The following is a 23,512-nucleotide window of genomic DNA, read 5'->3' on the forward strand; positions in this document are numbered from 1 at the left end:
ACTTGTGTATTTAATTGAATTGTGTGTCTGAATTTATTTTAAACCTGCATGGGGTGGGCCAAGGTTCCTTCCTGCTTTCCTTCGCGCTTTCCTTGTTTACCCTTGGCCCACCTACGCCTTCTTGGCACCTCCTTTTAATTATTCATCGAAACACACACTTCTTGTTTCGGAATACTTTTTCATTCAATAAACATCGTACATTTTTTCTGGATTTCTAATTGAAATTTGCTTCTGAACTTTTTAAAAGTTCCGTTTCTTAAAATTGCTATGACCCTAGCCTTTATGTCGTTGCGTCCCAATTTCGTTTGATTTATTTTCGATTGGAATTGTTCATCTTTCCGATTGAAATTTATTTCTGAACTTTCAAAAGTTCTTATTCTAAAATTTATATATCTGGTTTAAAATCGGTATTCCTCCGAACGGAGGTCCCTCAGGGACTCACTGCTGTGGGTGAGTACGGGTATTGGCGAACCCGGGGCGCCCCGAATCGCCACCTCAGTAGATTGAAGTTCTTACTTCATCTACTCTTAGTTTCTTATCGGTTAGGCCGTACTTGTGTACGGGGTTGATTTGGCTCTCGTGAGCCGTTAGATTTGCACTCTTGTGCATGTTAGGTAGGCCGTACTCGTTTACGGGGTTAGTTTGGCTCTCGTGAGCCTGTTAGATTTGCACTCTTGTGCATATTAGGTAGGCCGTACTCGTGTACGGGGTTAGCTTGGCTCTCGTGAGCCGGTTAGATTTGCACTCTTGTGCATGTTAGGTAGGCCGTACTCGTGTACGGGGTCATCGTTTTGTTTTTATTTCATCGTCTTCTTATACTTCGTTGTTCCTCCATTGTTTTGTGTCTAATCATTACTAATCTGTTTCAGATTGAGTACAACAGTTGCAGAAATTTATCATCGAACGAAGACAACGCATCGTACGAAGACTCGTTTCTTCTTCGATTACTTCTGTGTTCCTCCATTTTGTGTCTAATTATTATTAGTCTGTTTCAGTTAAATCACAACAGTTCAGCATGATCATCGTCGAACGAAGACAACGAATAGTAAGAAGACTTCACAGTATTTATAAGTTCGTATTAGTTCTCGAGCAATTATTGTGTTAGATTCACTTTGTTAGTTTCGCTTGTTGATTTGGGTCACAGCCATCTGCTGTGACCAGTTGGTAGCGTCACCCTCGAACCAGAGGCTACTACTCTGGTTCGCTTCTTTCATTTTTCTTTTTCGTAAATCTGAGCCTTCTGCTCCATTTTTATTTTCTCTGGAATTGTTCAGAGACTTGTCAGATTTAGTTTTTATTTGGCTCACAATAATTGCTCGATTCGATTGCGTGCGTTAGTTATTAAGCTTGTTTATCAGTATTGTATAAATGTCGAGTAATTATTGCCGTAACTTCACTTTGCTCGGTTCGATTTTTGATTCCGACACAGCCTTATGCTGTGTCGGACCTTGCTTGTATGTACCAGACCGGTTGGTACCGGTGCTCGGCGTAGATCCATTGAGAGGGATGTTCGAGAGACCTGTTCACTCGTGTAAAATCCTCCCTGCCGTAAGTCCACCCGAGTCGCCTCAACGCTAGTCGTTGCTTGGCGACAGGTGGGTGGGGGAAACTTAGGGTATCGTTTGAACGCTTCTCTCGTCCATCGCTCTTCGTGAGGACACGTCGGGTATCGATGCTGGCTGGAGTTGGTTCTGCAAGCATTGTACGCGTCGCGTCACCCTCGATCCAGAGCCTTCTGCTCTGGTTCGGTTTTGTTTCTCTCTTTGAAAGAATCAGAGCCTTCTGCCTGATTCGTTTTTAATCTCCCGTGAATCGGAGACTTCTTCTCCGACTCACTCCATTTGCTCCGCAATAATTACTCGACATACTCTGCGAAATTTAGTTTCTAAGACTCGAAACCGTCGTTGTAAGAAAGGGAGTCAGAAGGAAGCGTATTGAATTCCTTCTGGCTTCCTTTCGGGTCTCTTGTGCAGCAACCTCCTCGTGGTGAGACCCGGGCAATCGGTATTATTCTCTATTTGTAAGAACTTCTAGTAATCTTACAAATAGGGAATAATATCGAGCTAATAGCTGCTTATTTATAACTTTGCGATAACATTTTAAAATAAAATTTAAGACGTACTAATAATAAAAACTTGTGTATTTAATTGAATTGTGTCTGAATTTACTTTAGGCTACCTCGGGATGAGCCGAAGGTCCTTCAATGCACTCCTTGTTTACTCTTGGCCCATCTTCACCTTCGAGGCAGCTCTCTTTCAATTATTAATCAAAACACGCTGTTTTTGTTTCTGAATACCTTTCTATTCAATGAAAAAGGGTTAGCTTGTCCCTGTTGAGCAAGTGTTAGGTTAGTGTTAGGTTTGCTGTCCTCGGCGGGTTAGATTTACACCTGTTTTCACCCGTGTGCGTGAACGGTCGTGTATTGGGTTCAGAGTCGTATCTTCATCATTTATCATAGGTATATGGGCTAAAGTTCTCGTCGATCTAGTTACAAGATTTATCGTTCGTCAGCGTAGAGGGCGTAAGAAATCTAGTTGTTGTTAACGCTGTCGGTATTTCAGATCGTGAGACACGAAACCCCATATGGTGATTGGTCTACTCCCATACCTCGTCTGTGGTTCGAGAACGTTTTTCTTATAGATGACGCTATAGGTCTTCATCCGCGGGAATTATGGTTCTCACAAATCACATACAATTCCTATGTGTTGTCAAATAAATACCATTTCACAACTCTGAGTAGTTCACTTCTTCCATATAAAATAAAAGCAGTGTCCAAGATGTAGGCTAACATATACAACTGGAAATAATCGTTTCAATGTAAGCAACTAATTTTGCTTTTGTACTTACGTACAATGAGATGTTTTCGAAAGGACGATACCAGAGTTGTCAGGAAACATTTAACTTTGCTGATGATTTTAAGAAGAGAAAAGGGCGTGTCATCAAATCACGAGTCGCACAATGTTTCACGGACATAATGCAAAGATGTACTATTACCGTGGATAACCCGAAGTTTCTTCTTTTAAGAAATAGGTTGTAATACTTATGTCACAATGGATTTTTGAGACCTGACACCGCGAACTTTTGATTATCGTCCATTGACCGAACCACTGTGCGCAACCGCCGAATCGCGTCGCCTGGTGTCAGGGCGGTGAACTATGGGACGAGCACGCGAGACGCCATATTGAGCGAATGTTGATTGAATGCGGTTTAGGTGTTTACGCGGTTCCAAGTAAAACCCGTGGAAAACCGTATCGATTGCCGTGTGGCCCGGTTCGAGTGCTCGCGAACGATCTACTTGGTGTACCAGTTGCACCACGCGGTGATAGAATGAGCGGCAGCGACGGTGAGGACGGTCAATGCAATAGGACGAGAGAAAGCAACGTAGTAGCGATGGGTGACGTTCTCGCCAAGAAACACGCAGACGATGCACCTCGCGACACCCGCACCGCTGCAGACAACGAGGAAACGCGACAGGAGGTAGACCTGGTCGACGATTACGAGAGCGACGCTGTCAGGTCGCCTGTCGTCGCGGACTTGGTCCCTGACGCGGTACGTTCACCATCACCCAATGTAATTGCACCCCCTCCGAGTGCCATCGATCATAAACCATCGATATTACTTTCGCGGAAGAACGATAGGTTTAGTATACATTAATATTCCACACTCGTGAGTCCTCTTCTTCCATCTATCTTAACCTGTTCGCACCGGGGACGACGAGTTAACTCGTCATCGGGAAATGCACCTCCATCACGCATGACGAATTAACTCGTCGCCGAACCTCGGACATCACGCGTACGTAGTTCCGAGTCAATGTTTCACTCGTTTTTTCATTGTCATTGTGTCAATACAATGTTTTTCACTCTTTTTTTTTACGGTAAAGATCATAAACCACAATGGATAAGACGGATTTGTGAAAGATCCTTATTTTTTCTCTAATTTCAAAGTAGCATTACGTATTGTACCATTGAATAGAATTTGAATTTGTGTGTACAGTAATAATATAGAATAGTACCGTTAGGTTGTAATTTGTTTTCGCTCTTCTATATTTTTTACTTTGTTTGCTCGTCCGTTGGAGAGTCTGTTTTTGTATTTTTTGTAGTTGTAATTATACCAGACACGCGTTGTTACATGTTGTATTTGTTACGATAGTGGTAAATTCACTCCTTTGCTCCCTCGTTAACAAGTTAACGAACAAAGACAATTCAAGCTGATGTAAATGGAAATTCAATTTATGAACACTTTTATAAAACATTTGGATCAATCATTTTACATCAGTTTCGAATAGAACATTCTGTTCTGCTTCTCCAGAGTTGATTATTATCAATTGTTCTGCTTTCAGAATGTAGCAATAGACATGAACACCGTGAATGCTTTCATAAAAGGTGCAAGGGATCCTGGGTATGCGCAAAGGGATACATATAAAGTAAGAAGGTAACTATCCCCATTTTCGAACGATTCAGATTGAATGAAAAAATAGAGAATTTTAACACGATTCATTTTTATTGCAGAGATCTGTGTAGGGAGGAATTGCAGAAGTTCATGAAGTTCCAGAACCTGTGGACAGAATTGCAACAGTATATGCGTGCCTCTTTCAATGTTGCTCTGGAAGCCTCCCACAATCTGGGAAGCTTGCAGTCGCCACAGAATGCACTTTCTATGGACAATATGCATGAGATTGTTTTACAGTAAGTACGAGGAATGATTTTCTGCCCACGATACGAATTCAGTAGATTTAAATGTGATTCATCTTTTTCAGATTGTGCAATTGGGACTCCGAACAGTTATCCATGAGGCTAGTGAGTCAGGCGCGAGAATTTGTTGTAGAAGTAAAAGTTCGATTGATAGCTATTCTACGTGATCATAGTGTAAATAATTTAGCAGAAACTTTTCTTACAGGTAGCTTGAACAGCTTTTATCTTATGATTACAACATTTTTCTTAGCCACTGTATGTAACTGACCTTACACATATGTGTTATATGTGCAGGTCTCTTAGATGATTATGATGCATTGATATCGACAGCATCACAAATTTCTGAATTAGTAAAACCTTTGAAGGGTTATTTGTGCAAGTTCACGTGGGACTGTTTCATTAAAAAGTTATATCAGATCTATGTATACGATGACCCGATGTTACAAAATAATTTGTCTCCTTTTATCGGAGAGGTAAATATATGAAAACATCATAGTAAAGTAATCAAACAATACCGACAGGAATAAATGTTTTCTTCGTTTCTGTAGTTACGGAAACTATTGCCTTTGAAAGACTCAAAGTATCAAGGTCTTGTACATCGGTATTTAGCGTTTGACGATAAAATGACGAAAATTAGGGATCTGTGGCCGGACACTGAACCATGGATGGACAAATACAAGTAAGCAATTTTAGAGATTATTTTCTGTTCGATGCGAGCAGAAGCGGTCGGTAGCTTTAGAGCAGGTGAATGAATGTATGATCAGAGTTTCATAAACAGCACACATTTCAGTGCAGAACAAGCAGTTCGAATGACCAGCCTTAGGCAAATATGGAATACTTGGGAATTGTTTTCGGTGACTAGGAAATTTATGGAGCAACGTATGTCGAACAAGTCGTTCGATAGCGGAAAGTACGTTGTGATATAATACGAAACAAAATTCTTCCAAGTTTTTAGATTAGTGCTACAGTGTTGTATTTTTGTTACAGCGAATTGCCAGAAGCTGATGGTCAATTGCCGACGCTTGAGTCGCAGGAGAAAGTTACCATCACTGAAATGGATAGTAGGCCAATAAGTCCAACTTCGGACTTCAGTCTGGATTCGCTGAATATGCCCTCGTCTGCCGAAATGGTTCAAATTTTGTTAGAAGATTTGAACAAAGACCAACTTTATAAAGTGGCAGAGACGGCAGACGCTGTGGCTACGGCTATTTATGCGAATGGGTAAGAAAATTCAATTAGTATTTGCAGCTGAAGCGTTAAAACATAATATAATCTTATGCTTTCTAATAAACTGTCCACTAATTTTAAACAACTTCTATTACATGTAAATTCGCTTTGCAGGACTCACAGCGAAGGAGGGTGCTTAGAAAGCAACGCGAAAGAGGGGAAATGTTGCGAGTTTCACACGTGTACAGGATCTCCAATGTCGCCTAACGTGAGAAGAATTTACATCCCATTAACATTACTTGATTTCCCAAATTAACTAACCAAATTAACTATTAATCCACAGGTGAATAAATACGACACCGAAAGTATAGGACTACCAATAGAAAATCCATTTTCACAACTCATTAATGGTTTTTTAGGTAAAGTATCGTTGGGGACGCGGTAATTAAATGATTGTCCGTTGAATCGCGTTGGTCATTGCTTCGAATTACATTTTTAGAAGACACAGCGAATTGTTCGGCGACACAGGTGAAGAAAAAAGCGGATCCAATGGAGTCGAAAGAGGCGAAGATCGACGGGATCGAAGTGAAAAGTACACGGGAGGATACGGATCTGAGAACCGAACCGCAGCCTTGTTCGTGCGTGTATCAGCACGTTAGGGAAATAACGGAGCGGAAGAAAGAAGTATTAGAGAATCCTCCGTGTCCGTGTTTATTGAACTCGAAACGGAAATGGGACACCTGCCCCTGCCTAACGAAATGTAATTATGAAAAACACCAACGGAAATTTTGTCGTTACCATGATTATAAACGTTGATAATATCGTTAGCTGTACCTGAAACGGCTGCGGCGAACAACCATCCGAAGCCTGTATCTCCTACGACCGTGAAGACGAACCCAGAGCCAAGTAAACCGGCTGTTAAATCTGGTTCTACGCAATCCGCTCAAACGCAGACCAGACACTCTACCACGCAGACGCCGAACACCGCTCACAATCATCCAACACATCAGGGTAGGTGTAAGTGGTGAATCGTTCCATTCGACTTCAATCAGTTCATTCGATTAAATAACTTGAAGAGGGCACTAAACTAATGAAAACTAATTTTTTCCATTTTACCCCGTATCTATCATCCCGGTCGAGATATAGGGTTCAAAGTTTGCACAACATTACATACCTTATCCGGCTGTACCCTTTCATGTAAATAATGACGTAATTACATAATTTATAGAATTGTAATGTCATACTTGGAAACGTTTTACAAATTGAAACGTCCCTACCGGAGTTCAAAAAATTTTGTTCACGACTCGAATCTCTATGGATTTGTAGATTAAAGTCCCTGTTGTACAATAACCTCGTAAAACTTGATGTATGATTTTTTACAAACAGGTACAACTCATCCTCCACACACGCACGGACCTCTTCCGGACCTGGTTAAAAACGCGGCTCCCCCTCACAGATCTCACACACACAACGCTCATTCGTCGCACGCGTGTCACAAACAGGCCAACGTCGAGCACATCAAAAGAGTGTCGTGTAATGACTGTTAGTACACCGCACGACAATTCTATTTATACCCGATTTCATAATTGTAACTTATTGTATTTTATATTTCGCTTTCAGTGAGTTCCGGGGACGGCGATTGTTCTGATTCCGGAAGCAGTCAGGAGGACTCCTGTTCGACCAGTAGTTCAGCACAAAGAGACTCGAGTAGGCATTGTGACTGTTGCTACTGCGAAGTGTTCGGACACGGAGTTGTAAGTACAAACCATTAAGGGGGCTGCCTCATGTATACGCTGAAAAATTAATCGATTTTTACGAATTTTTCCAAAGCCATGGTATGTCCTACGTTAAAAATTTTTTTGCAATTCATTTACCTACTGTTTGGTCATACAGAACAATTTTTTTATTACTTGTTTCTTGGTTCTATCTAGCCCACAATAAATACATGTTTAAAAATCGTATCTTACTGCTGCCGATGATTCCAAATTTCAGGGTGGACTAAAATGAAAAAATCAAGATGATTTTTGACAATCATTATGGTTATCGTTATCGTCTTCACTAAAAGAAATAATTTATCTGGAAAATTGATTAATAAATTTTAACAATTCGATTTATTGCGAATCATGATTTTATTTTCAATAATTTCTTGTAGCCTTCTGTAGCGCCGGTTAGTAGGAATTACAATGAAATGAGAGAAAGGTTAAGGCAGTTGTTGACCAAGAAGAAGGCCAAAAAATGTAAAGCTACGTGTAGCCCTTCAAAGAGTTCCTCGGAGTCGTCGACGAACACGAATCCGGAAACGAAGACAGTGGCCAACACGGCGCCTAGGTCTAATACTCCAGTCTCCGCTACCCTAACAGTCCAACAGGATCAGAGGGACCAGAGGGACTTGGAGGAGTTGTTGGAGTTTATCGAAGGGAATCAGAATGGGAAAAAGGATAATAATAAGAAAGCGGAGAAGAAGGCCAGGCAGAAGCAGCGGAAGGTTTGTTGATATAAATTCGAAACATTTCTGCAAAAGGTGTGCGTTCTGTGCCATAATTTGAATATAATTTATTTTGTACAACAGGTGGAAGAAAAATTAAAAAGAGATAGGCATGAGGCGGAGAGGCAGAAACTGATAGAATTACAGAAAAAGACGCCGGAAGTGACGATCACAGTCGTAGATCCGCAGAAACCCGTTCCTCAAAGATTATTACCTCAGTGTAATCTGCCCGAAGTATCTATTTTACCCACGTCACCGCCAGTAGTGTTGCCGACTGTAAAGCAATTAAGTAATAAAAAGAAAGACAAGCAAGAAGTTTGTAGCAATAGTAGCAACACTAGTAGCAGTAGCTGTAGCAGCAGTAGTAGTAGTAGTACCATTAGTATAAATAGCAAAACGAAGGCTGCACCTGTGAATATAAACGCGAAGAACAAAAGTATTAATTCGAATAAAACGGAGAAGACGATGGCCGCTGGCCAAACGAATAAGTCGACCGGAAAACCTGACAAAGCCGAGATTGTTAATAAGAATAACAAGGTGTTGACAAGTACCAACGGTACGAACGCGAAAAGTAACACAAGCGGTACGGAGAAATTGCTGGCGGTGGACCTGAACGAGAAAAAATTGACGAAGAAAGAGAGGAAGAAGCAGAAGAAAGAATTGAAGAAACTGGAGGAAGCGAAGGCGAAGGAAATAAAGAAACCGGTTCAGGTTGAGAACCAGCCCCAGATGGTCACCATAAAGAGGGTGATGGAGTCGAACAGCGCGGAACCAACGGTCACGATCACGCTGAAGGGTCAAACGCCGGCCGAGGACAAGGTGTTGTTCACGCTGGTGAATGGACAGACCAAGGAGGTCTCCCTTCCCAAGTTGGAGAACGAGCAGAACCAGAACATCAGCGGGAAGAAGAAGAAAACCAAAGCAAATAACAACAACAACAACAACAACAATACTAACAGTAATAACAACAACTCGTTGCAACAGGGAAATAAGGCTCAACAGACAAACAATTCAAAACAACATTCGCAAAATAAAATGTGTGATAACAAGAACGTCAAACAAGGGAACAGCGACAAGACTAAAGGAAAAGATGAGAAGAAGGTGCAACAGCAGAATATAACCGAGACGAAGAAGTCGAAGAAAGATAAGAAGAATACTGAGAACAAAGAGAATGTTTTACAGCAGAACACGGTAAACAAAAATAAGAATCAGCAGCAAAACGTGTCCAGCAAGAAACAGAATAAAATAAACACTCCGCCGCAAACCCCTGTTTCCCAGAAGTCGTCTCCGAATCTCAACAATGAAAACAATAAGAAGACAAAGGGTCAGGAACAGGACAAAAGCAATCAGTTCAATTCCAACAAGAGCAATAAAAACGCGAGTGCTAACGCGACGTGTAAACAAACGAAAAATGATAATCAGAAGATACAGTGTAAGATACCCTCGCAGCCGACTGTGAAGCAGCGCTCCGAAATTCAACCTGCTGCTACGGAACGAGTTAACTCGCCTTTGAGCAGCCAGTTCAAGGACATCAGTGCGAACTCGAAGATCAACATCGAAAACTTGAAGCTACCGCCTGGCATTACAATAACGAAGGTCGATGCCCCTGCCAAGCCATTACCAATCAGGTCAGCCCCGCTGCCCAAGCCGGTGAACCCTCCCAAGCAAACCACTATAATCGCGGCCCCAATGAGCAGCGTCCAATCCAGTTATTCGAGCCCTCAGGCGGGAGGCAACGTGATTGTGGTGGACACTGGGAAACTGAAGCAAGACCTTCTTCCCAAGTCCACGGAAAAAGGTGAGTACTATATAGGGAGTAGGTCATTATGTCTGTTTTTATTTTTATTTTAGTTTCAACCAGTTTTTCACACACCAAATAATTTAGTAGCAATTTAGGTGGCACACTTAGCTGAATCACCCTGTATAACTTTCCTTTGTGATTCATATAGATGTGCCTAAGGAGATGCAACAAAATTTGAGCACAACCGGGAAGAAGAAGAAAAAAAAGAACAAAAACACAGCTAACTCTGCTAACAGCAACAATCAGACAGCAACGCAGAACAACGACCCCTTTGTGAACGAGGATACCGACGAACCTGCCAGAATACTGCACAACCCTAACACGAACATGGTAACAATAAGGAATCCTGCGTTTGGTCCGATGAAGGTTCCACCGACCCAACAGGCAGCTATCATAAAAGTTTCCGAAAATGGCATGGTGACCATTAGGAGTCCAGCGTTGCAACAAGCGATCAACGCGGGGCTCACGTCCCCTCCGAAGCCTGATTACATAGTTAAAGGTGACCTGTCCACGAGGACCTCGGCCGACGGTCCGAACCTGAAACATACTAACGGTATTATCCCGTCGAGTCTTGCCGAACTGAGAAGTAGACTGACCCCAGACTGCACGACTCTCAGCGATCTGGCTAACATTCAGATCAGCAAGGTGACCAACGGTCAGCCGATACCGGAAAACGGTATCAATCTGAAGGGAACCAGCGTGACCCTGACGAAGGTGAGGACAGAGACGAGCATAAAGGCTGTACAGAGCGCGAAAACGGCGGTCCGGGAAGCGATAAACGCTTCGATAGTGGCGTCGAGTAACGGGAAGAGCAAGAAAAAGAAAAAACGCGGAACCGGCACGAGACAGTGCGGCGATGACTGGAACCTCGTTGGTGAGAAACAACAATAATCAAAGTTTAACATGTAAATTTGCTTCTTTCATTTTTTGTTTTCCTTAACAGACACGCACAGACACACATAAACATTTGCGGGTCATTTCGCGTTAAATCAATGTCAGAGATGTTGTTCAAAATGAGGTACGAGATGGTGCAATGGATATTAGGGTGAGTTTAAGTCATTGTTTCGATGACTTCGAATTCGTCCCTAATATTAATTACGCTGGATCGTTATGTCATTTGGAATCGAATCTCTGTCACGATTTGACGTGGAATGATTCAAACGCACACCAACACACCCGGGCAGCATTCCTCGCCCCCGGCACTAGAGTTAGTTGAATTGACTTGATTGTTGCTGACACACAGAATCCATAAATTTACAACACAGCCAGTATTGAGTCTCCGGACACACGAGCGTGTAGGCTGGATCGTACTGACGACGGTTTTTCTTTCGTTTCGTTTCGTCAGGAGTGGACAGACGAGGTCCGCGTTAGGACGAGACTAGGTCAAAAGATTTATTCAAATACCAGATGATACACAGTCGGGATCTCCTCGAATTGGCCGCCACGAATTTCTCAGGGGATCGGTCTGGAAGAAACTCTGGCCAGTGAGCACTATCTTTTCTTTATTTTCTTTTCGGTGTTCGCGCGTGCCAACGACTTGTTTTGTTGGATGATCCAGGTGACCTCTCTGTCGAATGCAATCCGAATGTCGAATTTTCATGCTGCAGTTGATACTACTATGATTTTATGTTTGGCAGAGTATTTATAAGTTTAAAACTTTGTGATGGATCATTGTGTTCCATTTAGTAGTGCTGGCGTTACCTACTCAATCTTTGGCAATTCATTTATAGTTGCTCCATTAAGAACTACATGAAGACTGGTGTGTATATAGGAAGTGCCTTCAAAAATATATTTTTAATAATTGTTAAACGAACCGTTCAGTGGTTCTGAAAATCATCAACCGTGTAGTTGTAAAAAGTCTCTCTTAATCATTTTTTTCATGGTCAAGTACATGATCCTGATCGATCCCTTTCTGCCAGGGGTGGCAATTCCTCCTAGAAAGCCAACGATGGTCGTAAGCACGCGGAACTCTCGACGGGAGCATGACAGTTAGAGATCTCTGATTCTAGATCTGTTTAGACCTCGATCGACCGACTCGATTCTGCACATCTGCTGTCACATACACAGTCGACTGCGGAAAGAGAAAGGACAGATAAAGAAAAGATACGTCGGTCACTCGAGAAAGAGCGAGAGAGAGTCACGTTTAGCCCAAGTTCGTTGACCATGACAGTCAACTTGTCTGCCACTTGATCATTTGATCGTGATACCAGAACTGACCAAAAAAGTATAGGCGAATGATGAGATCGAATATTTTTTTAATCGACTGGATGACGTGTTTTAATAAAAAGAGATTTTTATTATTTTTCCCAAACGTTTCTAATCTCTTTTTCCCTGTCGGTCACTCAAAATGATAGACAGACCAAATCTCAAGTGTCATCTCTCTCTTTATCTCTTCATTCTCTCCTCTTCTCTATTTCTTTCTCATACACGCATACACTTGATCTTCTACTTTTCTCTTTTTCATAGGACGTTCTTCGCTACCCAAGATTCATTAGGCTTCTTTGGTTCTCTACAGGGTGATCCACCTCAGACAAGCCATTTGAATGACTCTCACAATTTTGGAGACTGAAAGAACAGGATCTTCAACCCTTCATGCCTTGTACATTGATCATTCAGAGACTGTAAAATCTTGACTGTCCACTTTCTTTAAACCGAGGGCCAAAAAATAACTACATAAAGAATCCTCGGATGATAAATCACCAAATTCTGCTTTATTCTTTACATCAACAAATTATGTTTTAACTCGTGGGTTAAACGATGGTAACAAAAGAGATGATTACACTATACTATTCAGGATGATTTGAAGATCAACTCAAGATCACTTCTTCCTGTCTTAAAAATTATGGGAGTCTGGCTTGTGGGTGTAACTCACCCCACATAGCTTCTTTTCAATTTGTACGACCCCATACTCGAGCAGTAGCAGGCTGAACCAAAGAGAGAAATAAGAAAACAATGATACTCCAGGACTATATGCACAGCAAACTTTAATTCTGTCCCCTGTTTCCCCCCAAAACCTCTATCTCCACGAGGAGCCATCAACCTCTAGTATTTAGAGCGTGTCTTTTACAGAGAGCGTATTCACGCCCAAAGATATAGACCTCGAGGACGGGGAGATGGACGACGCTGAACGGGAGCTGGAGGCGTTCAAGAGGTTTTGCCTGCAATCGGTGCCGCCCCCGCGCAAGGAGAAGGTCAACCTGAACATCAAGGACATCGTGCTGAAGAAGAAGTCGTCGTCGTCCGCGGCGGCTGCCGCCGTCATCGCCGCCAATTGATTTCCCAACGATACCGACTCTAGACGCCCTCAACTTCGGTTGGTTGGCTCGACGTAGAATCAATGGGAGCTTTCCGTTGCTAAGGGTGCGACTGAGCTTAAAATCCCCTAAGCAGCATGCTTTTTTCACGGGCAGACAATAATGCATGATTCTGAATGGAATTTTGTCTGACGATTTTATTTTTGAGCGTCAGTAAAGCACCACCCTGAGCGACTCCCTTGACTCCACGTGGCGGCGAATAGGCTAATTCAGGGGGTCCCCTGCGCGAGGACTCCCGTGGCTAACGGGCAATTTCTGATTGCCACAGTGACAAACGCTACCGCCAATGACGTAGACGCGGGAACAGGTGGATCGCGAGATGTTTAATGTCTGTTATTATAGGTAGCCAAAATTTGTATCTAGGTAGAAGCTTCACACGGATGGAGGGTTGCTTAACAATTTGGCAGCTAGAGTCGTTTGAAAGTCTATAGTTGATTGCAGTGGACGCGTTTTAGTTTCCTCAATTCGTAGCCGCAATGTTCGAACTTGCATGGTAGGGCAATACTTTTTATGTTCACTCCTGTTGTAATAGTAGAAGCCTGAAGTACTCAGCTATGGACTTTCAAAGATTGAGCGATGATCAAGAAACCGCTGTCAAAGTGTTAACTATGCGTTGTTTCTTCCATTCGAGCAACACCTTGTTGTGCGAGTGAACTTTCCGAGTAAGGATGTAGAATAATTGATAAGGTTGCCACGACTGCCAAAATTGCTATGCCATTTTCTAAGCGAGACCCCTATTACTATTATCGAATAACATCAGATTTATTGATCCACCTGCAGAGAGTTATTGGCGTAGGTGAATCGTTGTCGCTCGGCGAGGTCCAGGAATCCGTTATGCTAGTAGCCTGAATCCTCGGACTAGAACGCACGCGTTTCCCGCGAGTTTTCCAAGAATGTAAAGCGGGAAGGAACGCGATAAGCGTGATAGTGCTCGGAGTTTCTGGACGATAAGAGAGTTCTGTTGTTCTTGCATCGAGCCAACCGCCGCCCAAACGATAAGTGTAATACTGCCACGGCCGATGCGAGTGAACACGCGACCGACTGGGAATGCGTTTCCGGTTTTCGACGATTTTTCGCGGTGGCCCCTATATGCGAATTACGGTCGTTTGCTAAACGGGAGAAAGATAAACGAGAAAGAATGCGGAAAATCAGTGCAGTACGCAGCCGCTGCGGTACGGCGTTTCGCAAGGTCGTCGACGAGGGGGGACGAATGTCGTTATTTGTCGTCGTGTCGTTGTCGTGTCGGCGCCTAGTCGACTTCATATTTTTAATATAGTAGACGAGCGTGTAACAATTATAGCAATTCTTCCTTTGCGGAGAGATGAATTAAAAACCGAGACACCTTGGGTACAATGTACGAGGGTGGGTGACGCGTTTGTTCATGAGATACAGACGAGCCATAGGTATATATATAGATATATATATTATATTATAAATAAAAACAAAAGCAGAAAAAGTGTATGTATGTATATGTATATCTATAAATATAGTAGGAACGAATTCTCCTGTCGATAGGCTGGTTTTGGTTAATCGGCCTTCGATCCGAACGCGGATCAAGGAAGATCGTAGAATCGTGACGTCGCGTCACGCTGCGACGTTTCCTTGGATTATTCCGCGATGAACTTAATGAAGGATGTATCGGTAACGAGCGAACACACTGTCGGTGATGTATCGACGCCGCTGTGATCGTAGAATCACGATCCTCGATCGATTTCTGTCCGATACACAACACCACTGACACACCTACACGGAGACACTTTCTCTCTTTTTTTTCAATAAAAGCAAATATGCATTTTTACCGAACTTCCTATTGTACTTCCTTCCGTGAACTATCTTCCTCTATATCAATGCTTTTAATTGTTAACTGATACAATTTTTAAAAATTCTGGACCACGACAAAGTCCGGGGTTTCCGAATGAGCGAAAGAAATGCATTATACTGTTTATGTAGATTTAGATCTTTATTTAGAGTTTTAGATCTCTTTCTTTAGAAGGGGTAACTTATTGGTTCACAATTGATATTGCTATTTTTATTGGAAAATTTTTGGAAGAAATCTATTAAGTAATTCTACGCAAAAATTCTGAATTTAAACATTTTTTTTTTATTTTAATTGTGAACTTTAAGTGTGAATATGATTATGCATATTTTTATAGATATTATATAATTGTAATTGTGATTGTATTTTTAGTAGGGAAAGTACAAAATTCGTAAAATTGGTATCATAAAAGGGAACGAGATGGACAAAGAGATTGCATTCGGATTCGTATGATTTGTATGCACCAGGGAGCAACTCGATCTGACATATTCCCGATGACCAGGCGCCAGATCGGCGCTGTGATTTCTCATGCTGGTGTCGTTGCAGTGTGCATCAAGCGATGCATGAATTATTCCAGAGGGACATGCAGCACCTTCTGCTGTTCTATCGAATCGAGGCGAGAGAACGCGATGCGTTTAGCTTCCGGTTTCCCGGAAAATGCTCTTCTTAGTGCAGTTGCATAATTCCTAAAGAGGTTGATATTGAAATTTTATACTGGGGGTCAATCTTCACAGAAAAATTCATGCGCGTGTTCAATATCAATGAAATGTGTTATACAAATTCTTTTAGGACATCGTATAACTTATAGAAACGGTTATTTATAATATATAACAATGACGGGTGTTTCAGTTCACCATAGTCACCGCTAGATGGCCCCACTAGTCCACTATAAAAATTTCGACGCGCCTGAGGGATGTTTAAAAATTTCTCTGCATAGCAAAATGAACTCCAAACATTATTTAATTGCATATAATATTTTTTTTAATGCTATTTACCGTTCATATTTTTAGATAACATCCACAGACGTGAAAGGTATTAAATTAGTTGATATTTTTGCCATGAATGCATAAAGTTCGTAGTCTACCAATTGTTTGTATTACTTATAGACGAACTGAAGATTTTTATGCAAAATTCATTATCGTCATGACCGTCTAAAGTTCGCGGTCTGTTTGTAGAGGATCGATATAAAATAATTTACATAATGTTTACAGTTGCTGTTTAAACGCGGATGTTATTAAAAAGAAATGAAGAAGTCCCTGGGTCGAGACAATGCGTTGTTATTGCGATGCGCAAACCCTCGCAGGCGTGAATTCGAAATGACCCGAGTTACCTGGCAACAGGTGGATTTAAACCGATGCACCCGGCTGCGCATTGCGATGCGCTATTGCGGAAGAACAATTAACGAGTTCATTTAACCTGGATGCGTTGTTCCGCGGCTCTATTAACCGACTCTTCAGGAATCCCCGTTTCCCGAGGTATCCGAACGAAAAGCCGCACGTGTTTCATCCTCCTTTTTTTCTTCCCGGCATTCCTCCGGTTCTTCAGGTGAGTCGCAAGACCGGCGGAATGGTTTTGCGGCCATCGGCAATCCATCCATCGCGGTTTTACCGTAATTGTTGCTATGCCGGTGATACATGAACCGAGAGCCTGAAAAAATCTCTGCGACAAATCGCACGCACCGAAAAATCAATTTATTCCAAGAAATTATAGAGACAAATATGAAAGTTGAATTCCAATTGTCTCAGCGAAGATGTCATGGAATTCCCTAGAAAGATTGAATTTCACGTACCAGCTGTAACTTTGTTGGGAAAATGTATTAACAATGAATCAGGAAGTTGGTAGTTCAGAAAATTAAAAATTGACTAACCACCTGTAACGTTGGCTACAGAAGCTGAATTCTGATCGAATGTATTACCAACCACGGAAGCGCGGAATTCCCTAGAAAATGTTAATTTGAAGCACCAGCCACAAAGGCCGCATTCTAGCGCGATCAAATCTATTAGCAACCACCAACACGACCGTCTATAAAATCTGCTAGAAAATGTTGATTCGAAGCGTCAGCTGTAACTTTGTAGAAAATCGCTTTAATTGACCGGGCACGTTGATAACTACGAAGTAAGTTACAAGATTACAGCGGAATGCGTGCGAAAGAGCATCCCCTAAGGAAAAAGCTCAGCGTCCACGCAAGTTAAGTGCACCGGTTCCCCGTAACACGGCAGAGTAAAATGGTTTCTAAGGGCGATTATTAGCAATTATAGGCGAACTTTGAAAAATTTGTCCGAAGCGGCCTAACGATTCATCGTCCGTCCGTTCGGGCCGGCATTCCTGCAGTTTTTCCCCGAGGATCGTGAGCACGACGAAACGTCGGTTTCGCGAGCATCGGCAATCTGTCTGCTGGTAATTTTGCGAACGATCACAGATGTACGAGCGGCGCCGTATAGCCGGGAAACGATCGGCTAGGGGAAAAAAGGCCAAAGGGAAAATCTCGGGTGGCGAGGCCGCGAGAGCTACTTTGCTGCCCGAGACATAGTTCTTGCAAACGAAATGCTGCGAATGCTCGGAACGCTCCACGTGGAATCACGGCGAATGTTATTACCGGGAACCGCCATATTTTTGCGACGACACGCGGTCTTAGTCAAAACAGATTTCGTGGGAACACGGGCTAGGGAATTCCTCGGAAGAAACCTAGACGCCTCCGTTTTTCGCCTCCGAATTACAGTCGTTCAGTTGTACGATTTATATGCGACAGAGTTTGAATTGTTCAGACAATCTAGGACAATGTTCGTTTTGATTAAAAAAGATTTTGTGGGAATACTCGCTAGCCAGGGAACTCTTCCGAAGGAACCAGACGCCTCCGTTTTCCTTGAACGTCATCGGACCATTCCGTTGGTACTGACGGTGGAGATTGTTGTTGCTTTGCAGGTTCCAACATTTTTATGTATAAGTTTCGCTGCGCAGTTATTTTACTACGCGTAGAGTGTCAGACTGGACCAACACGTTTTCTTTCCTCAACCGGTCCCCCCCAGCCACCCGGGATTTATTCGATCTCGAAGCTCATGCATTTTGATTCCCGGGTTTCCAGCGACTTTTTACTTCCGCGCTGGTTTCACCGGATTCCTGGAAACTTTATCTAGGATAACGAGTGAGAATCGAAGTCGTTGCATCAATCGTCGCGACAGTCGGTCCCGGTTCGTCCACCATTTTACGCGAACCTCTGACTTTTCAATGTTTCACGATACCGCTGCCTCTGTAACCATGTAATAAAACAGTTACCTGCTCCTACGGTTGAAATACGGTTTCCAGAGAAAATCGAAGCAACCGATCTTTCGGCAAGTCGCAAATAATTAAAAAATCGATCTCAGTTTTCCGTTCGGCGCACGCGTCGAGCGGCGACCATAGACGTCCCATTAGCGGCAAAAATATGAGAAAATAGAAGAAAGTGGAAGGGAACAGAAGGCACGAGCGAAGACGAGGGAGGGGGACGACTTAGACAACACGTGTGGCGTCGCGATCCTCTTCAAGGGTTCGCCGGAACAGAAGAAAAACCGTCGTCCCGACAATATCGACTCGCACGGAATTCGAGTGGCCCCTCTGCTCTTCCGATCGAGGGATATCGTTCGCGACGGATAAACGGTTTTCGAATTCCTCCGGTGAAGTGGTTGCCTCTCGTCTAGCAGCTTCCTCGAGTGCCGATGGCGCATACTTCAGGGTGCCGACAGTCGCGCGAACTTTCCTCCTCGTGGATATAAATGAGCCGGCGTTCCGGAACGCTGGAGTGCCGCTCCTCTTTCTTTTTTCTTTTCATCTTTTTCCGGTGTAAATCGAGAGGAAGCTCCCTCGCTTCGAGACAAGAGACGCGCCGGCGTCCGTGATCCAGAAATCTTGTCCTTGAAATCGTTCTTCTTGCGCTCTGACAACGTTCTTGTCCCTTCTTCTTTGCATCTGGACGAGTAAAGTATGAACAGGTTTGGCGAACGAGTTGGAATTCATTCTATTTCTGAAGATGGTTTTTCCCAAACGATGTTCTCATTTTTGTTCAATAAGATAAAATTGTTTCATTAACATCGTATTCCACTCTGCTATTGTCAAGTCGCGCCTTAAATCTGATTTAAAAAAAAAAACGGAAGAAATTATTCATCATCTTACCGAAGAAGATTCTCAAAATTCTCTAAAACCGGAAGTTCCAACTGCTCCATTTTGTCAGGCCCCATAACGGCTATAGTAAAACGTGTCCTGAAGATACCAGCAGCCCCGGTTAGCCTACTCGAGAACAGGTTACGAATGATTGAGCGATGAAACCTCGCGCACTCGATAACCTTACTTATCTATCTCGGGCTGGCTTCCTTTCTGTTTGGAAACGTGATCATTTTCTAGGAATGGAAAAAGCTGAAAGCACATTCGATTTCGTCGGTTACGGTATCTGAGCCGGTCCGGGTTCCGCGTTCCTGGTCGTTAGCGACGTCTCCGAAGGAATCGGTGGGATCGTTAGCCGACTTTTCATCATAGCGTTCTCCAAAGCTCGCGCCGGCTGTTGCGGTCTCTCATTAAGGACGTTTGTCAGTCACCTCTCGTCTCCCCGTCGCCCATCCCCCCGTCATTTTCCGAAGACTATTCTTGCGCCCTCATTATGTTTCCGCCGTTGGTAGCCGGGCTAAAAGGAGCAGAACGCTCCTCTGGCCAGAGCACCGACTTACGGCCGGGAACAACGACCCTTCGCGAGCCGTTTGTTTGTTCTCGGAGACCACCGGTGACGGTGGATAACGAGAACAAAAGAGAAGCTGCCCAGATAGATATTAATTAGTCCTGTGCTCCCAGGCTTAAAAGTCCCCCCCCCCCCCCCTCTCTCTCTGGTAACGCTTAGGCTTTCATGTTTACTTTGTCTTAGATCAGCTGGAAGAAGAGGGGATGCTCCTCCGTTTTCGTGTGATTTTTTAGTAGGAATTTATCTTTGACGAAACGTGTCCCCCGTGGACGGTCCGCAAGTTGATTGTTTAGAGAGCAAAGGTAGAGGGTCCTTTGAGTTAGGCTCTCGATTAAAGGCGCAAAAGGGCTTTCATAGTCGGCGCGCCGTGCCCTCCATCCTCCTTCGATCTCCTTCCCGAGGGCTGAAGAAAGGAAACGGAGTTAATGTCGCGAGGCTGCACGGTAGACGGTTTGTCTGTGCAAGACCTTGTCCCGTCTGCCCTTCAGGTTTGAATTTAGACGGTCATGGATTCCGGGAAAGGGCCTGTTCCTCGTCCGACTCCATGAAATCACCGTTTCTTCTTCTTCTCCCCCAGCCGGGCCTCTGTTCTAGACTTTTTACCGCCGGCCGAAATAGCTGGAACTTATTAATCGAAAATTGCTTGCAGCATACTGCGCATCTGCGGCACTGCGGCGGCTGGCTCTTACAATTGGAAACACCATGTCATCGAAAATAGAACTATTACAGTCTGAGTGTAGCTGTTAAATAAGAAGCATTAGAAATTAGTGCATCGCTGACGATTCCGTTATCAGGAGAATATATTTGAAGTTAATAGGGGTGTGAAATTCGTGTGCACTACTTAACGAGCAATCACTGGGGCAATTGTAATTTTTTTATTGGGAATTTAGAAGGGTTAACAATCCAAGATAGTTGATTTCACAATGGAATCATAAATATTGAAGAATAAATTGTAGATTATGAAAAATCAATTTTTTAAAAGAGGGATGATAGAAAGAAAAATAGCAGGGCAATCGGGGAGGATTCCACCCTCTGCCAGAGAGCTTAAATATAACCTAACAGCATAGAGAAATTTTTGTTCACTGGGCGAGGATGGCGTGTAGGTTCCAAGCTGGCGTGAATCTTAATTAGCAACGCCGTCGTGTGATAATTGAGCCGCGGTTAATTTCCTTTCGCTGCGGAAGACGGAAATAGTTCAGTCACTGGTTTCTGAGGCTTTGAACAAAATCGAGAGGCGGAATTCTAAACAGTCTGACAATATTTTAATTTTTATTTCCCTTCTAAACGCTTAAGTGTACCATTAGAGCTTTAACAACCCTTGTAGAAATTCTATGGCTGCATCAGCATGGAAACGATTCAATAAATTTATGTATGTATTCGAATGCACACTAAAATTCTTTTTCTTCGAACTTTGATGATAATTATTTAATATATCTCATGTGCACGTTTGAAGATTTAATACTAGAATTATCTCAAATCAAACCGATTGGTTCCAGGCTTCTTACTTGATAATTACTTGATAATTAGTATATATAGAAATAGCTGCTTTCACGGCAGAATAATTTCATAAATTCATTCGTTTGAGTGTCTACTAAAATCTGAATAAATGCAGTTTCCTTGCTTTCCATGTGCCGGTTCGATCAAAATCTTAAGTGTCTTAATTGCTGCATTATTCGTACCTGTATAACGGTTAAAAACAAACTTTGACCATTTCGCAGGTCCTAGTCGGAGCCGAATCTGTTCCGTACTTGTGCGAACCCGAAAAATGCTGGCCTGGCTCGACCGATTCCGGCCCAGAAATCGGTTAGGCTCCTTTGAGGAAGCGATTCTAGGTCTGAAAAATCTCGCAATCGCCGTGCATGCTTCCCATCTTCCTTTTCATAGGATCGTTTCGAAATCGCGCACATAAAATTTGCCATAAAAACGCGGAAAACGAGATTCGACAGGAAGCAGTATGTTTTCCTAGGACAATTACCCTCCAAAATGAAAAATCGTATAGCGTCGTCGGGGCTGGCACGATGGAAGACGTTCGTGGCATTAAACGCGATCCGGGGAAGCATAGTTTATGGTGGCGCCGCCGTCATTTGGACAAACTCGGGGGTAACGAGAGCGACAATAAAGAGTTATACGGCCTCATTTGTTATTAATTCTACGGCTGGGTCTGTATCGCAAAAAACGAGCCAGCCGACAGCTTAGCGATTCGCAGCGCCGCGCCGGGAATAATTAGGAGAACGCCGGAGAGTTAGGTCTTCGCCGAACATTAATTACGAGCATTAGGTACCATTTGGTTTATGGAGGAAAGCTTGGGAGGAGGAGACGGGAGAGAGAATTTTTGTTCCTGCAACGAAAAACTCCTAAAAATCATATTAGGTGCATTTGCATACAAACAGGACATCATCCTCAATCTTCGATGTTCCCCTAAATAATGCAATCACTATTTTGCAATATAAAAATATTTGAATACTTCCTGAAGATTGACAAACTCACCCGCAAATTTTGAAATCGATATCTCTATCAATCTTCTACCAAAAAATTCTCAACTATCACATCGGGTGCATTTGCATACAAACAGGACATCATCCTCAATCTTCGATGTTCCCCTAAATAATGCAATCACTATTTTGCAAAGTAAAAATATTTGAATACTTCCTGAAGGTTGACTAACCCACCCGCAAATTTTGAAATCGATATCTCTATCAGTCTTCTACCAAAAAATTCTCAACTATCACATCGGGTGCATTTGCATACAAACAGGACATCATCCTCAATCTTCGATGTTCCCCTAAATAATGCAATCACTATTTTGCAATATAAAAATATTTGAATACTTCCTGAAGATTGACAAACTCACCCGTAAATTTTGAAATCGATATCTCTATCAGTCTTCTACCAAAAAATTCTCAACTATCACATCGGGTGCATTTGCATACAAACAGGACATCATCCTCAATCTTCGATGTTCCCCTAAATAATGCAATCATTATTTTGCAAAGTAAAAAATTTGAATACTTCCTGAAGGTTGACAAACTCACCCGCAAATTTTGAAATCGATATCTCTATCAATCTTCTACCAAAAAATTCTCAAATATCACATCGGATGCATTTGCATACAAACAGGACATCATCCTCAATCTCCGATGTTCCCCTAAATAATGCAATCACTATTTTGCAATATAAAAATATTTGAATACTTCCTGAAGATTGACAAACTCACCCGCAAATTTTGAAATCGATATCACTGTCAGTCTTCTTTCAAAAAATTCCCAAAAATCATCCCCTATTTTTCGGCGTTCCCCTGAATCCTAGCGTGAAGGATCGCACTCGAGGCATCAAAAGGAGCCCCAACACCTGCTATCGACGTTCCCATAATCGCAGCAAGGTCTCGCTGCACCGAATCTCGGATGAAAGTCAGGTAAAAGCGTCGCGTCTCGACTCGAGTCGTTCGACCGTCAATCCCTTTTTATCCTCGAGCTGCATCGCTGCATCGAGGCCGGGTGCAGGCGGGCGCAGATGCATGTCGCTTTACGAGCGGCCGC

At 42.9% G+C, this 23,512-nt stretch overlaps 1 protein-coding gene across 3 annotated transcripts; it reads left to right on the top strand.

Annotated features, from left to right (window-relative positions):
- Positions 1-3,100: 3,100 nt before the first annotated feature.
- LOC143358372 (uncharacterized) lies at positions 3,101-15,261 on the top strand. Of its 3 annotated transcripts, none has more exons than XM_076795465.1 (18): positions 3,101-3,549; positions 4,340-4,431; positions 4,509-4,685; positions 4,757-4,896; positions 4,986-5,164; positions 5,240-5,370; positions 5,482-5,601; positions 5,679-5,912; positions 6,033-6,126; positions 6,202-6,277; positions 6,358-6,618; positions 6,687-6,875; positions 7,245-7,400; positions 7,479-7,612; positions 8,011-8,343; positions 8,428-10,141; positions 10,293-11,018; positions 13,214-15,261. In XM_076795465.1, exons 1-18 carry the CDS (start codon positions 3,190-3,192, stop codon positions 13,417-13,419), a joined length of 5,322 nt encoding a protein of 1,773 aa, XP_076651580.1. In that variant the 5' UTR covers positions 3,101-3,189; the 3' UTR covers positions 13,420-15,261. The 3 variants fall into 3 exon arrangements, with proteins under 3 accessions (XP_076651580.1, XP_076651582.1, XP_076651581.1); XM_076795467.1 differs by having other exon boundaries at positions 6,687-6,869; XM_076795466.1 differs by lacking the exon at positions 5,482-5,601.
- The last annotated feature ends 8,251 nt before the right edge of the window (positions 15,262-23,512 follow it).

This window comes from Halictus rubicundus, chromosome 10, assembly GCF_050948215.1.
Source record: "Halictus rubicundus isolate RS-2024b chromosome 10, iyHalRubi1_principal, whole genome shotgun sequence".
NCBI lineage: Eukaryota > Metazoa > Arthropoda > Insecta > Hymenoptera > Halictidae > Halictus > Halictus rubicundus.

Coding starts and splice junctions, on each gene's coding strand:
- LOC143358372 (XM_076795465.1), top strand. CDS start 3,190: ATGTTGATTGAATGCGGTTTAGGTGTTTACGCGGTTCCAAGTAAAACC. Junction 4,686..4,756: donor ATGCATGAGATTGTTTTACA/GTAAGTACGAGG, acceptor CATCTTTTTCAG/ATTGTGCAATTGGGACTCCG. Junction 6,619..6,686: donor CTGCCCCTGCCTAACGAAAT/GTAATTATGAAA, acceptor TAATATCGTTAG/CTGTACCTGAAACGGCTGCG.